The sequence below is a fragment of the Lycium ferocissimum genome, chromosome 12, assembly GCF_029784015.1.
Source record: "Lycium ferocissimum isolate CSIRO_LF1 chromosome 12, AGI_CSIRO_Lferr_CH_V1, whole genome shotgun sequence".
Lineage (NCBI taxonomy): Eukaryota > Viridiplantae > Streptophyta > Magnoliopsida > Solanales > Solanaceae > Lycium > Lycium ferocissimum.
Window position 1 is genome coordinate 27,685,462 of NC_081353.1, and position 16,545 is coordinate 27,702,006.

The 16,545-nt window shown below is 34.8% G+C and overlaps 1 protein-coding gene across 2 annotated transcripts; it reads left to right on the forward strand.

The window, feature by feature from the left end:
* Positions 1-1,927: 1,927 nt before the first annotated feature.
* On the forward strand, positions 1,928-16,027 carry LOC132041118 (protein S-acyltransferase 24). 2 transcript variants are annotated; one of them, XM_059431911.1, is made up of 13 exons: positions 1,928-2,200; positions 5,269-5,409; positions 9,981-10,093; positions 11,242-11,321; positions 11,408-11,571; positions 12,404-12,542; positions 12,632-12,731; positions 12,943-13,000; positions 13,235-13,312; positions 13,403-13,501; positions 14,158-14,236; positions 14,337-14,485; positions 15,364-16,027. In XM_059431911.1, exons 1-13 carry the CDS (start codon positions 1,928-1,930, stop codon positions 15,757-15,759), a joined length of 1,869 nt encoding a protein of 622 aa, XP_059287894.1. In that variant the 3' UTR covers positions 15,760-16,027. The 2 variants fall into 2 exon arrangements, with proteins under 2 accessions (XP_059287894.1, XP_059287895.1); XM_059431912.1 differs by lacking the exon at positions 1,928-2,200 and adding an exon at positions 2,391-2,402.
* Positions 16,028-16,545: the final 518 nt, after the last annotated feature.

The window sequence follows — 16,545 nt, forward strand, 5'->3', positions numbered from 1 at the left end:
TGAAACGTAAAATCCAGACAAATTATTTAAGTGAAAAGTAGAATTTTGGAAGAAAAAGGAGGTTAAATGGAATTAATTTCTTACTATTTTACATCAAAGTTATTAGTCAAAAATAGTATTTTGGAAGAAAAAGTCAAATACATACTTCCTCCGTTCCCTTTTATTCGAGGGTGTTTGACTGGACATGCCTTATGTATTTTGTTACCTATAAATCATTTCATAAAATTAAATTGTCTCTAAATATAAAAATATGTTATTTTATTGAGATCGATCAAAAAAGAAAAAAGACATGACATAATGTGATAAAAAAATGGAAGTATAATAACGCTTAAATATTATTAAAATAAAAAAATACTAAAATTTTCAAGTTTATTTAATCAAGACAAAATTAAGTATCTTTTTTCCATTTTATCTTGTCATTAATCATCAATTTCATATCTATTTGATCTTAAGATATTTATTAGGAGAGATTATATAAAATATGTTAAGAGAGTAAAATAATTTTTAAATATTCAAATGTTGAGAGAACATAAAATTTAATTGAAACCATGAGATCAAATTTTAGATGATTTCGTCTTGGCCTCAAACCACTAAAAATCCTTATTTTGGGATTTGGGGTTTCAAACCACGGTTTCAAAATTTTTAAATATAAAACTTGATAAGTTTATATTTTGTAAAAAAAGACTGTTTTTAGATATTTTTAACGATTCTCCTTCAACCATTTACTAATCTTATTTAAAACAAGCTGAGTGAGTTATATTACAAAATAGGACAATTACTATTCATGTTAATTTTATCAAGAGTATTTTACATATAGAAATTATTTTAAATATTTATTATGAAAGATTTAAGCGTATTAATTTTGTTTAAACTATGATTTGCTAAAATTTAAAAGTACATATTAAAATTTTCAATTAATATAATACATATTGAATTGAAATATATTAAATATTGGGGGATATTTATGACGATGCTTTAAATATAACTAAAAAATCCACAACCAAAATATAGTTTCAAATCATGATTTTATCACAAATTATAAAATTCTATTACATACGTCCAAACTAACTTTATACTACGGAAAATAAAAAAGAATTATTAATTAAAAAATTTGATGAGGGATATACTTTAATATTTTACCCTCGATATTTTTATCTTAAAAAATAATTTTGCGCCCTCAACCGTGGTCTTTAAGTTTCGCTTTATTTAGAAAGGGGAGGTTCGGGGTTCGATCCCCCACTCAAACATCAATATCCCAAAAAAGTATTTTTTTTCCCTAAAAAAAAGCGCTTTTAGCCTCAAAACCACTAGGCCAAACAGGCTCTTAATACAACGTCCTAATATTCAAATGAGACTTTGCCTCGAGGCATTTATTTTATTTTTTTACTTTTAGGAAACTTTTAATCTTAATACAACCTCTTACCATTTACATATTTATTCAAAATCAGACAAAATAAATATTGCATTAATAAAAGCAACTTAAAGAGTTTTCAGAACTAGAGGCCATCAATATTCAAATCTTAATACAACATCTTAATATATGCTCAAATTCAAATACCTTAATCTTAACAAAAATAAATGAGATTTTAATAGACTTCTATTTAAAAGAAATTTAAAGAGTATTCAAAACCAAAGGTCATTAGAAGCAAGTGCAAAATTTCAAAAAACAAGAAACAAAAAACAATTAAATGGAAATAATTTTTTTAAACCTACAAAACGATTTGTCAAAACCAATGAAGCCCGTGTGAGTTTTTGGCTTTGTGGTGATTTGCAATACCGAGTCAACCCTCTTCCTTCTCCTTCCTTCCCAGAAAAACCCTAAAATCATCCCCCCATTTCTTCACACGTTCAAATCATACCCATATAATAATCCAAATTTCATACATTAGTCCCTCAATTCCAATTTCATACCACAAATTCCTTAAAAATGGGATCGGAGATCGAGGTGGTTGATGAGGTAGAATCATCATCATCAAGAAATGTGGAATCATCATCGTTAAACGGGGGTGTTGTTGTTGAGGAAGAAGAGAGTTTAAGGAACGATGTGTATACAGCAGCAGCATATGGAGATATGGAGAAACTAACAAGATTGGTTGAAAGTGAAGGTTGTTCTGTATCTGAACCTGATGGTCTTGGTTATTATGCTCTTCAATGGGCTGCCCTTAATAATCGCACCGCTGCTGCCCAATATATTATCGAGGTTCCATTCAAACCTTTATATTTATATGATGCTTAGTTTTATTTAATACTCTATTATGCGGGGATGTGAGAGGTTGGCTATAACAAGTTTTAATTTTAGGAGAGGTGATTAGACCTGACATGATACATTTTTCATTTTCAGCTTACAGGTTAGTAGGTAGTCGAGCGTTGTAGTACTAGTTAGAGCCCAATATATTATCGAGGTTCCATTCAAACCTTTATAGGAGTATTTATATTTATATGATGCTTAGTTTTAATACTCTATTATGCGGGGATGTGAGAGGTTGGTTATAACAATATATGATTGACATGATCATTTAGGACTACAAGTTAGAGCCCAATAAAAGGTTCCATTCAAACCCTTTATACTCCTAAATCGTTTTAATTTATGTGAACCTCGTTTCTTATTTGACCACATAAACTTTACCAATGATTTATAGCCACACAAAATAGTCATTTATATTTATATGATGCTTAGTTTTAATACTCTATTATGCGGGGATGTGAGAGGTTGGCTATAACAAGTTTTAATTTTACGAGAGGTGATTAGACCTGACATGATACATTTTCATTTTCAGCTTACAGGTTAGTAGGTAGCCGAGCGTTGCAGTACTAGTTAGAGCCCGTTTGGATTAGCTAGAAAAAAAGTGGCTTTTAAGTAGAAGTGCTTAAAGTTATTTTATAAATAAGGGGTTATGTGTTTGGATAAAAGTGTTTAAAGGGTTTTTAGAAGGAAGAGTAGTATTGGAATTAATAGAAAATATAAGGGATAAAAGGGTAAAGTTGTTGGTCAAACCAAAATGGCTTTTAAGCCAAAAAAAAAAGTTGGGGTTGAGCAACTTCTTGGTTTTGGCTTATTTTAAGCACTTTTTTACTTAATTTAAGCTGTTTTTTTATTTTTTCAAACACCCAAATAAGTTAAAAAATGGCTTATAAGGTCGTTTGACCGACTATATAAGCCAATCCAAACGGGCTCTTAGTATTCTGTGTAGTTTCTTATTCTTCTAATTTTTACTATTACCTGTTGCTTTGCTGTCGTTATTTTCCTTTCTATCTTGCTTTGTCTATACTTCTTTTTGAGCTGAGGGTCTATAAGAAATAGCCTCTCTACCTCCACAAAGGTAGGGGTAAGGTCTGCGTAAATCCTACCCGTCCCAGACAGAGGCGAATCGAGGATTTTTAGATCATGGGTTCACCATTTAAAAAAAAAAAATAATAAGGAAAAAAATGTGCTTAGTGGGAATTGATCCCTAGTTCTCTAGGTAAAAAAACTCAAGCTTCAATCAAGTGCAACATTTATCCTTTTTGTAGCATGTGTTCCAGCAGGTAATATTATACTAATTTTAGAAAATATATACATAAAATACCCAGTTTTACGGAGATACCATATTTTCATGTGCCCCAACATATCTACCTAAATTCGCCCCGGTTCCCAGACCCCACTTGTGGGACTACATTGGGTGTGTTGTCAGCTGTTTCCTTTTCCTACCTAAACTATCACCATCGTTTAGTTAGGAAAGTTATGATTTTGGAGCTTCTGTTTAGGGAAAATTGCGCTTTATGTCTACTGGGAAAGAATATTTACCCAGTTTTTCCTTAATTACCCGGTTTAGCCAGTTTTTCCTTAAACACCTTTTATACACTTTTATACAAGGCGGACACATTGTTTACCATAAGTGTATAATGTTGTATACCGTGTGTATAAGCATTGTTGTGGAACAAAAAGTTGGTTATGCGAATGTAAGCTGAAATTATGGCTATGTAGGTGTAATATATTATGTTGGGTTGTATATATTTGTAAAACTCCCGGCATAATTTTGGGTTTTTTAATGTTCATTTCTTGAATCTTGTTTAGCTCTTAATAGTCGCACTGCTGCTTCTCAATATGTTATCGAGGTTTGATTTTGTTGAGAATTGAAATTAGGCATTGTAATTTTGGGGTTTCATTTTGTTTGAAATTGAAACCAGGCACTATAATTTTGGAGCTTCATGTTTCTATATTTGGATTTACCTGTGTTTCTTGTGCTTAGGTAATCGCATTACTAGTAGTATTCGAGGATTAGGCTAGAAGGTTAGTAGATAGCTGTGTGTTCTTCTTATTAGTAGTATTTGTAGTTTGTTTTCTTCTATGTGTATTGCTATCTGTTGTTTCATTTGCTTTTATCTTTCGGTAGGCTGCTCTTAATAATGGCATTGCAGCTGCACAATATATAATTGAGGATCAATTTTTAAGAAATTGAAACTAGGCATTGTAACTTTGGAGTTCCATTTTCTTCAAATTTAAACCAGCCATTATAATTTTGGAGTTCCATTTTCTTCAAATTTAAATCAGGCATTATAATTTCGGAAACAGCCTCTCTACCCCACAAAAGTAGGGGTAAGGTCTGCGTACTCCTACCCTCCCCAGACCTCACTTGTGGATTACACTGATATGTTGTTGTTGCTGCTGTTGAGCTTTGTATTAAAGTTAAGCCATAAAAATATTTCCCTTAGTTCCCCCCGGGGGGGGGGAGTCTCATAGTGGTCGAATAGATGGAGTGACAACTATTGGAACCAAGGAAAGCATCCCAATAGAGGCAGTCTAGGTGAATTGTTTCCATTTCTCCAAGTCTTGGTAGACGTAAATTACCTGATACGTATCCAATAGCGTAGTTTGGTAGGTGCAAGCGGCTCGAACATCACATTTTAAAAATCATTAGCTTATGAAAGTAGAGGTGCTGACTCTGTTGTGGCCTTGTGGGTAATCAAAGAGTTGAATTGTAAACAAGAAAAGGAAAAAGAAATTTAGCACCGGCAACTAACTACTTTATTACACAATAGAACTCATTGTTTTGATTAATTAAGTAACAATCGATCAAATAATTTACCTTCAATCCCGAACTAGTTGGATCAGCTTGAATTCACTCGGCTTTGTCTAGGACTATATAATGAAGTAATATTAATAAGACAGAACTGTCGACTTTATGTTGATTATATTTTCTATTTGTGCGCGTGTGCGTGTGTATTATTATGCCTTATTTTTTTGGTTGGTTGGGAACTGATGGCTAGTGGTGGTGATGGAATTGGCAGCACGGAGGAGATGTAAATGCTGCAGATCATACGGGGCAAACAGCATTGCACTGGAGTGCTGTTCGAGGTGCAGTGCAGGTTGCTGAACTCTTACTACAAGAGGGTGCTCGTGTAAATGCAGCTGATATGTATGGCTATCAGGTATGTTTTTGCTTGTATGTTCTTAGTAGTCATTACATTATTTGAAACACTTTTATGTTTCTTATTCTGAGCTGAGCTCATCATCATTTTGGTGCTTATGTCATTCGGGTTCTGTTGGACTGGTGATGACAGTACAGGAAAAGTAGAATCTTGCCTGGATAAAAAAATAATTAGTTGGACCCACCATATATGGATCACGAAGAAAACATAGGGAAATTGTACCTATACCGACAGTTTCTCTTTAAGCAAATAGGGTTGACTGTGATCCCCTTCTCTCCTACATTTTGTTGCAAAAGGAGTTCTACAAGCTCTTATAAAAGTGGTGTTTAATGTGGATAATTAACTAGGTTAACCATATATGTTATAGCAACTTAAACATGTATACAATTTATGTGTCAAATCAGAGCAAAAATTGGCAGGATAGTCATCAAAGGTTGAGGGAGGACATGACAAATGTCATAACGGAAATAAGTGTATGAAGCTTGCAAGAGAGTTAGAAAAAAGCAAGCAGAGTAAATGATGGGGATCCTGGAAGCTCCAAAGTAAAAGTATATAATATTTAGGGATTGTGCAAGCTTGAAGAGATATGCATGTTAGCATCAGCAATCGCATTTACTTGTCAAAAAAAGAAAAAATCACAGTCACATTTATTTTCCTGCAAGCTGGACGAATAACGGAAGTTTCTGTTCATCAAAGAAATATTATAAGTTTCTGCTATACATACATTGATAAAAAAAAAAAAATCTGCTATGCATAAAGGCTAATGTATAACAGAAACAAAGTCCTGATTCACATCAAGTCAGGAAAAGTTCTGCTCCAACAGGTTACATTACTCTCAGTTCTTCCTATTTGCTGGAATTCCAATCCAGTGGCGTATTAGAATTATTTCTTGGATATATTTTTCTTTTCCTTATTTTATTTCCTAAGTAGACCATGTTTGCTTCAGCAAGCTTATTAATTCTCCAGCAAACACATTAGCTTCTCAGGAGCTATGCCTTCTGTGACTTGGAAGCACTAATCATTCTCCTGATGGCATTAATAATTCCAGACCTAAAGATCTATAGCCTGTTTGGCCAAGCTTTTGAGAAACCAAAATTACTTCTTTTTCTTTGTTGAAAAGTGCTTATTTAGGAAGTTGAGGTGTTTGGCAAGCTTTTAGGAAAGACATAAGTGCTTTTGAGTAGTGGCGAAAACTGTTTTTAAAAAGCTAAAACAACAACAACAACAACCACCCAGTGAAATCCCACAACATGAGGTCTGGCGAGGGTAGAGTGTACGCAGACCTGACTCCTATCAAGGTAGGACGGCTGTTTCCGAAAGACCCTTGGCTCAATAGAAATCATAAAAGCATAAAAAGAGGTCAGATAAGGCTTTTAAAAAGCTAAAAGAAGTCGCTTTTTCCTGGAAGCACTTTTGGAACCTTGTTCAGCACAAATTATGTTTTAATACTGGAAAAAATGCTTTTCAAATATCCAAATACAAACTGCTACTCTCCGAAGGTACTTTTTCAAAAAGCACTTGTGACAAAAACACTATTCACAATAAGCAGATTTTAGAAGCTTGGCCAAACAAGCTACTAGTGCTCATAAATACTCGTCTATCCCTATCAAAAAATAAGTACTCGTCCATCACTGCATTTACACACTTAATATTTTTATTCAGTCTCTCATTTTGAACCTCATTAAAAGGTACTCAATTGATAGGCAAGTCATAGTAATTAGAACAAGAGTGCTTTCAGATTCAACTCTTTGATCAATGCCAAAGTTTTGCATAAAACTGGACTATGGTCTTTAAACTGTCCAGAGGCTGTTCCATATTATTTGATGTTCTGAGACCGAAGTAATGCAGCTGAAAACTTGAGCTCTCTTAACTTCAGATGGGATCTTTTGCTTAAAGGCCGCATCATCCCTTTACTAATAGAAGTGACGTTACCTTGTGAAGCCTGCCACTAGTTTTATATAAGAGGAGATTCATGTGAACCTTATTTTTGTACTAATCTCCTTTAAATGCTTGTCCACTTTGATATGATACGATCACTCACAGGAGTTAAAATTGTGGATAATTTAATATTGTTGTGAAACATATTGGGACATATATGGAGTTGTCTAAGAGTAAAATAGATGAAAAAGTTGAACGAGACGAGCAAAAGTGGGGCCTAAGAGCTTTTATGGTATTATTCTTGTAGAAATTCGATGTGGGCTTTTGGCTCGACTCCAGATGCTGTACGGGTTCGGAACTTCCGGGAATATGTTCCCACCCTCTACCCTCTTTCCAACTTAAATACCATGCTTTGTCCACGATAGGATTCAAACCTTTGACATGCGTCTTACTCACAAATCACGTGCTGCAATTGTGTTTGAGCTTTCCATATAAGGAGGGTTAACAACAATCAGAAACAGCTCAGAAAGAAAGTAGGACTGATGCATCAACAACAAAGCTGGAAATATGATTGAAAATTGTCTCATCAAAATTTAGCCATAGGGTTTTACTAGTAAACAACTGATTATTCTAGCAAATCAGCGGTAATAGATGCAATATTCAACTTCAGTTGCTGCAATGAAAAAATGTTGCTTCTAAATCTATGCTTCTACCATTTATGCTTATGGATTGTTTGAGTACCTTTGAACTTCCACACCTTTATAACATAATCTTTTTCATGGTTGTACCAATCAAAAACGAAAAAAAAAAAAAAAAAACTTTTTTATGATTTTGTGCATAAAAAGCACCCTCAGTAACAACTTTGTCAGTTTTTCTTGTGCTCTTTGAATGAGCTTTGATTTGGTTAAGGTAGGATTTGCGAGGAGTGGTTGTAAGGGTCTATCTTCCAGTGCAACTTCCCCAAGATCATAGGTTCAAGATAAAGAATTTTTGACCAAAATGGTGTCCTTTGAGGGACAAATCCAATAAATGGGTTTGTCAGAATTTTGTTAATCAAAATGGTGAAAACGCATCCGCAGTGGGGCACCTTCAGTGTTTGGTTTTCACGTCTAAAAACAGACGGTCCGTTAAAAATATTTACACTAAAGGTGCTTTGCAAACCATGAGACTTTAGTGGATATTTCAAACTTTGGAGAAAGGCTCATCTATTGTAAAGCACCTTCGGTATAAATCTGAAAAGTTAAATTTTTTTGCAGTGATATGACATAGCATGGCAGCCTTTCCAAACCTAAAGGCTCATGATATGCAAGACATCGTCAGTGAACTTACGAAAACGCCCTTAGCCTAGAGAGCCTTCTCAATAAATGATGGTATATCTCTCTCTTCCCCACCACTTTTTTGAGGCCCCCCACCTTTCCCCATTTCTATCAAGAAAGCTCTCCATAAACCATAAAAATTATACTTAGCTAATGACCGAAGGCTAAGGTGTTTTCGCAAGTTCACTGCAGGTGCCTTGCATACTATGAGCCTTTAGGTTTAGAAAGGCTGCCATGCTATGTCATATCACTGCAAAAAAATTTAACTTTTCAGATTATCTGACTTTTCAAATTTACACTGAAGGTGCTTTACAATAGATGAGCCTTTCTCCAAAGTTTGAAATATCCACTGAAGGCTCATGGTTTGCATCAGTGTAAATATTTTTAACGGACAGTATGTTTTTATATGTGAAAACGCACACGGAAGGTGCTCCATTACGGGTACGTTTTCACCATTTTGGTTAACAAAATTCTGACAAACCCATTTATTGGATTTATCCATCAAAGGACACGATTTTCGATTTTCGTCAAAAATTTCAAGATAAGACTTCATTTTCACTAATCTAATCTGATAGTTTTCACTGATAAGGTTTGTGGGGCTTTCAAAGAGAGGCGGTTGCCTGCCAGGTTTAAAAAATAAGGTTAAAAAAGGCTATGGTTTAAAAATAGTTTTTTTTTTTTTTTTTTTTTTGAGTTAACTCAGATCCTATAAGCCTAGTTGAGGCTCTAAAATCATTGAGTTATTTTTTGTATAAATGCAGCAACAAGAAGGTTGAAAATATGACTGAAAATTGTCTCTTCAAATTTATTAACCACAGCCCTCAAGGGCTTTAAATAACCACTTGAAAACAAAAGATCTGCAAAACAAATATTCAAAAAAAAAAAAAAAAAAAAAAACTAAAATATGTCAACGACCTAAAATATCTAACAAAAATTTAAATTTAAACAAAGGAGTAGATCTCCGACCACCAAACAACTAATTATTCTAATTTCTGGCAAATCAGCAGCAACAAATGCAATATTCGACAAGGACAACATATCTTGTTTCAAAAAAGAAGTAGGATAAAGTTGTAGAAGATGGGGAATGTTAATGGCCTTTTAGTGATCTCAGTAAGGACTCCGTCACTTGTTACCTGGATAAAGAGGAACATTTTACATGTTATATCAGTTACAATATTGTAAAACCATTTTACCTCAGCAATAGATGATCTTAGTGTCCATGTATCTGAAGGCGCATCCTGTTTTTCTTGATATTCTTCTTCCTCTTCTTTCCTCACACTGCTGTTGTACTTATTTAATAACTTCAAATGATTAAGATCTAAGTTTCTAAATCTGTGAAGACTTGCCTATTACTCATACTCTGAAATTCAACTGCAGCCAACACATGTTGCCGCACAGTATGGTCAGACAGCTTTCCTTTATTACGTTGTTACAAAGTGGAATGCTGATCCTGATGTACCTGACAGTGATGGGAGAAGCCCTTTACACTGGTACTACCCTTTTTCTGCATAACAAGCTTACAGACAATTTTTAGTCCGTCAATTATTGCTAAATTCTAAATTTGGTTCTTTTGATATCTGACTTAACACTTTTAAACTTCAATGGACAAAAATGTGTATTTTTTATCCCTTTATGTAGGAAATTTTATTATATTTTGACTATTTTTAGAACTATATTAACCTCAAGTATTGAGTAATAACACAAACATAATATTACACATGGATAATTAAGTAATATAACAATTGATAATTTAGTAATCATGAATAGTTGCAAGCAGAAGGGCTAAAAATGCATAACTTCAACTAATCGAAGGTTCAATATAGTTAACCTGAAATTTCAAGGATCATAATCATAATTTATCAATAATTGAGGGACTAAAAGTGCTATTTTCCCATTGAGGTATTAGAAGCATGCAATAGCCTTTCTTTGTTGCAAGTGCTGCCTATACTTTTGGAGCTTCTTTATCCTGCCGTCTAATACATGGTTGTTTGACACTGAAAATTTGTGAACTGTATAGTTGGGTTGTTGATGCCAATGCCATTTTGTTTTAATCTGACAATGTGATTCTTATTTAAAGAACCATGAGAAACTGACAGTTTAGAAAAAGTAACAAATCCAACCCTTGATCTGGCATTCGAATATCTAAGGAATCTTCATATAGGATTTGGCAATCACTGTTTTTGTCAGAAGCTGAATATGGAAAAGAGAGTAGCTACACCTACAAGCATGAAATAGTCAGCAATTGAATATGGACAGCGACTTTTCTCTTATTGCTTTCTTAAACAATCTCTCGCCTACATATTTTTTATGATACACATTGATTAGAAGTTTACTTGTGCTGTCCATTTATCGCCATATATTATTGATAGTATATGCATTACTCTTTAGATATGAAAAGGTTTATTTGGGTTTATTCATCCACAAATGGAAATATTTCTGGTCAAAACTTGCTTTTGGTGCTCTTTCCCACCAGCCTCCTATGCCCCCCCAACCAAACCCCCCACCCCGCTGAATCTCTTTTGTTGCTTAGATCGTCATCCTTTCGGTACTTTATTCATGAACTGAGTGGGGGGGTTATTCTTGCGCTCTTTTATTTTAGCTTATATTTACTTGTGAATTTATTTCCCGGAAAATTTAGGGCTGCATACAAGGGTTTTGCTGACTGTATACGCCTTTTACTCTTTCTTGATGCATATCGTGGACGTCAGGATAAAGAGGGTAAACCAATTATTTTCCTCCAATTTTCTTTTTTGGTGATGCATTACTTGAAATCAAATGTGTTCTGACATTTCATTCTACTTTAGGTTGTACTCCTCTTCATTGGGCTGCTATTAGGGGTCACCTAGAAGCATGTACAGTGTTGGTTCAGGCAGGGAAGAAAGAAGACCTTATCGTGACAGATAACACTGGCCTTACACCTGCTCAACTTGCTTCTGACAAGAATCACAGACAAGTTGCTTTTTTCCTTGTAGGTGTTGCTTAATTTCGGTGTCCTTAACTTGAGATTAGCTTGTTTTCGAGTTGGTATCCAATTTAAAAGTCCACGAGAATCAATGTTTCTTACATTAAAGTGGAGAAAATGACAAAATAGTCCCTTATGTTTTGCGGTTTTAAATAGTCCGTAAAGTATGCTCTGAATAGTGTGTGGTTTGCGAGCAATTGCACAGGAGCTGGTTTACCCAGTGTGCACCCGATGGGTAGCGGCTGCGGGTTCCCATGTCATCAACCAAAAAAAAAAAAAGTATGCTCTGAATAGTTTTGGTCCTTTAAGTTTGCCAAAAGTTAACTTTTTTGGTATCCGTCAAATATTTAACAAACTTTGTCTGTTAGATTTGACGAAAACTGTGAAAAAAAAGAGGATTTAGGGGGAACTCACATTTGGAGGTACAATTATTGCAGTTTCTGCTATTTTTGATCTTTTTCTAGAGTCTAGTGTAGTTTTTAGATGCAAATTCCACTATTTTTGGACTATTTTTTGGTGTCTAGTACAGTTTGTTTGTGTTGCAGTTTCTACGATTTGATGAGACTTTCCTAGCGTTTTTAATTAATTTTTCCACTGTTCCCCTCAAATCTAACAGACATAGTTCTTTAAATATTTGATGGAGACCAAAAGTGTTATTTTTGACAAACATACAGGGCTAGAACTGTTCAGAGCATACTTTTGGGAATTTTTTGAACTTACTCCCAAACATGGGGACTATTTTTCTCATTCTCTCCATTAAAGTGTGGCTGTCTCATCTCTGGAATGCAGCATTTTGTGCATTATTCGATTGTCATTAGAATGTTAAATGGCTCTGCAGGGAAACGCTAGGCGGTTGTATGACAAACGCTGTGATGGAAGTACCCGGCTTGGCAAACTTTCAAAGCTTGGACTTGCTCCTGTTCTTTGTTGTACAATATTTCTTCTACTTACCACTTACATTCATGCAGTAATCATGGGTACTTCTCCTAATCCTTTTGTCCGCAATCAACTTTGTCTCATTGGTTGGGTCAATGTGGAATGACTTGTAAGTTTTTGTTTGTTTCAGCTTCAACTTTGCCAAGATTAACTGCTGCTGGCGCACTATTTGCATGGTCGGGGGTCCTCCTTGCTTCAGTCGGACTAGTTACCTTTTACCGGTGCAGCAGGTATTCTTCATTCTCTTTTCGTAAATAGGAATATAAGAATGTGAATTAGGCTTTCAAAAAGTGCTGTTTTTCGTTTTGCCTTCTTTAGATGGATTTCTTAGAATCACTTACTCCTTAGACCTTGCTATCATTGGCAATGTGAGAAAATTCCTATGTGCTAAACTTGCTTGTACTCGTCAAATTTGAATCTCTCCTGGTTTTTCTGTTACAGAAAAGATCCAGGTTACATCAGCAGGAGTCAACATGATTTGCAAAATACCAAAGATGATGTAAGTTCTAACCTTGCAGTCCAAACCAGAAAGAAAAAAAAATTAAAAACAAAAGAATGAAGAAAACTAGAAACAATAGTGAAAAGAGGCTCTAAAAATAATACTCATTGTTTCTTAATAGGAGGTGTACATAATCTTGTCCCAAGACCTTTGTCTACTTCTGTTTATTAAAATTTCCCTTGTTTTCAGCCTGTATAATTCACAAGAAATGTGTATTTCCCTGTCATATTTCAGGAACCTTTGCTGAAAATGGAAATAAATCATCCTGCTTTGCTTGCTGGGAATTGGTCTCAGCTTTGCTCCACGTGCAAGGTGCTGACTATATCTGATTGTTCATATTTTTATTGATAGAGGCTTATCTCTTTGGGGGGTTTACGTACATTATCGTTTTCCTTTTGCCAGATTGTTCGTCCTCTTCGTGCAAAGCACTGTTCAACCTGTGATCGCTGTGTGGAACAATTTGACCATCATTGTCCTTGGGTGTCTAATTGCATCGGCAAGGTAATTGATTCTCTTTTTTCTACTTTTTTTCTTTTTTTTCTTTTTCTTTTTCTCTACTGGTTAATTGTGATGCTTAGTGTATGTATATATAATTTTTATGATGAAAAAGGGTTCATGTATGATATAGCCATTACCTCATTGGGCGATGATTATAGTATGTAAGGGTGGCAAAATTAGCGCATGAAAACATGACCCCCCCACCCAAGCTGACCCGCCATTTTAGCCCAACTCATTTCAGCCTATCTAAAAATTGTTCTGATATGTAGCCTAAATTGACCTATGTGAAACTTTATCAAAATATTTTCAAAACGACATTTTTTTTTTCATTTGATAAATAAAGAAAAAATAATTTTAGTAGGTACTTAAAAATTATAAAAGAACAAACAAAGAAATTAAAACTTAGTAAGAATTGGGCGGCTGGGGTTATGACCTGCTTTTTAGCCCAACTCGTTTCAGCCCAAGTAACTTTGGATATTAACTCAGCCCATTTTGACCCGCCCAAATTCAGCCCAACCTGCTCATTTGACACCACTAATTTAGTATGATATAAGACTTGAATCACAATTCTCTGATAATTCACTATATCTCCGATTCTTATGTTTGCCTATGAGTTCTTACATTCATCCTCTGAAGAGTTAATTTTCCACGTTGTTCAGAAAAACAAGTGGGACTTTTTCATCTTTCTTCTTCTGGAAGTATTGGCAATGGTCTTAACTGGTGCAGTTACTCTTACAAGTAAAGACTTTTTCCTGTAACTCACATAAAGTATTTGTTCATCAATTTTTTTTTCCCCTTCGGTTGGTAGTCTGTTAAATAAAATGCTTTGTGATAACAGGAGTCGTGACTGATCCAGCAGCCCCATCCTCTTTTGGGGCTTGGCTTCGTCATGTTGGCACTCACCATATTGGCGCTTTAGCATTTCTGTTAGCGGACTTCTTCCTCTTCATTGGAGTGGCAGTCTTAACTGGGGTACAAGCTTCTCAGGTATGTATCATTATTTTCCTGTTTACTTTTGATGAGCTCTTCAGCCTACTTCTTGAAACTATATGCATTTGTATGCCTCTAAAGATATAAATATTATTGGGTTTACCCTGTGCGCACCCAAAGGGTAGCGGCTGCGGGTTCCCATGTCATTAAAAGAAAAAAAAAAGAAATAAATATCTTTGGTGAAACATATAGAAAATGACAAAAATGGTCCCTTATGTTTGAGGGTTGGTTCAAATTAGTCCCTTAAGTATGTATTTAACAGTTTTGGTCCTTTAAGTTTGCTAAAAGTTGAAACACTTTTGGTCTCCATCAAATATTTACTGAACTTTGTCTATTAGATTTGACGGGAATTATGGAAAAAAAAAAAAAGCTAATGGGATAGAGGTTCAATTTTCGTAGTTTCTGTTATTTTAAATTTATTTCAAGAGTCTGATGCAACTTTTTGAAGTGTAATTTTTGTTATTGTTTTATATAAGTGTAGTCTTTTATGTTGAATATTTTAGGATTTGATGGGACTTTCTTGGTGTTTATAGTGAAATCTTTTTTTGGACTGTTTTCGTCTTTGGTAAGTATTTTACGGAGATTAGAAGTGTTAACTTTTGACAAACTTAAAGGACCAAAACTGTTAAGTGCATACTTAAGGGACTATTTTGATCTACCATCAAACATAAGGGACCATATTTGTCATTTTCTCGTGAAAACATACAAAGAACACTTGTATCCGGAATTCCTTTGAGTGTAAGCAACACATATCAAAGTATGAACATGAACTGATGGGCTCATTGGTGTCCATTGACGATTATTTCGCCATCTCCTGCAAACAGTAAAAACACGTGAAATATATCTTGACCTTTCTAATTTCCCTTTTGCAACAGATATCACACAACATTACGACAAACGAAATGGCCAATATGATGCGTTACAGTTACCTTAGAGGACCAGGTGGTCGATTCCGGAATCCATATGATCATGGGTGTAAGAAGAACTGTTCAGATTTCTTGATAAATGGTTACAACGAAGACATCGAGTACGTTGATGAATCAGTTCAGTCCGAAGGGATTGGAATGATGCAGATTCCTCACAGTTCAAGTATGCAAAATGGAAATGGCCATCATGTTATCAATATAAACAACAATAACCAAAACTCACACGTGGGTCATGTTCATTCTGCCCATTGTAGTCATAATGTGAAGAGCAAAACTGAATCTGTACCTGCGGGTTTGGGTGTTGGCTTAGGAAGAAATGCTGCACGTACCGCTGTACCTTCATAACTAGTGTGGTTATTGGCTTATGGGTTTTTAGAATCCCTTCTTTTTGACCTTTTTATTTTGTTTATATAAAGCACACATTGATTTAGAGCTTAAGTAATTCAATTGGTTTACCATTTGTTATCCCCCCAACGTCCTCCTTTATGCTATGCAACTTCTTAAGTTCATAGTTTACTTTGTACAAATTTGTGATTCTTTTGCAGAAGCACAGATGCTACTGTATTTGCAGCTGTTAGTAATCGATTTTGAAAAGTTGGTTTGTCTAAAGAAATCCTTGCCTTATATATGAAGCTACTTCATCTTTCTTTCTTATTTCTTTTTCATGTCAATTTGCGATATCTGACTAGTATTCGGAACTCAGTGACTCGACTAATCTAGATTCTCGTTGCCTAGGGCCTATTAAAGAGGAAACATACCCGACCATGAGTCCTGTCTATTCTTAGGGTGTGAAACTATAGGCAAATATCATATCAACGAAACACAGGAGAGATGTTGAATAAGGAAACAAGCCTTAGACCCAATGACTTGTTGTAAAGCCGTGGGACTCTAGGCCAAAACCAAACATTAGCGCTAGTGGATTGGGTTGTGATAACCACATCTTTAAGTTGAAGTTGGACAAGCTTTAATGAGTATGTGAGTCTCTAAGGGATGTGCAACACTTTTAGACAAATTTCACATCAAGAAAACACGAGAAAGATGTTAAGTTATATAAGGAAACATGTCTTAGACATTAGTGACGAGCTTTAAAGCCGTGTGAGTGTGGATCTAAAGGGACAATATCACTAGTGG

Excerpts from the sequence above, each read along its gene's own strand:
- LOC132041118 (XM_059431911.1), top strand. The coding sequence starts at position 1,928 with ATGGGATCGGAGATCGAGGTGGTTGATGAGGTAGAATCATCATCATCA. Across the intron at positions 5,410-9,980 it reads CTGATATGTATGGCTATCAG|CCAACACATGTTGCCGCACA; the intron begins GTATGTTTTTGC and ends ATTCAACTGCAG. Across the intron at positions 11,322-11,407 it reads TGGACGTCAGGATAAAGAGG|GTTGTACTCCTCTTCATTGG; the intron begins GTAAACCAATTA and ends ATTCTACTTTAG.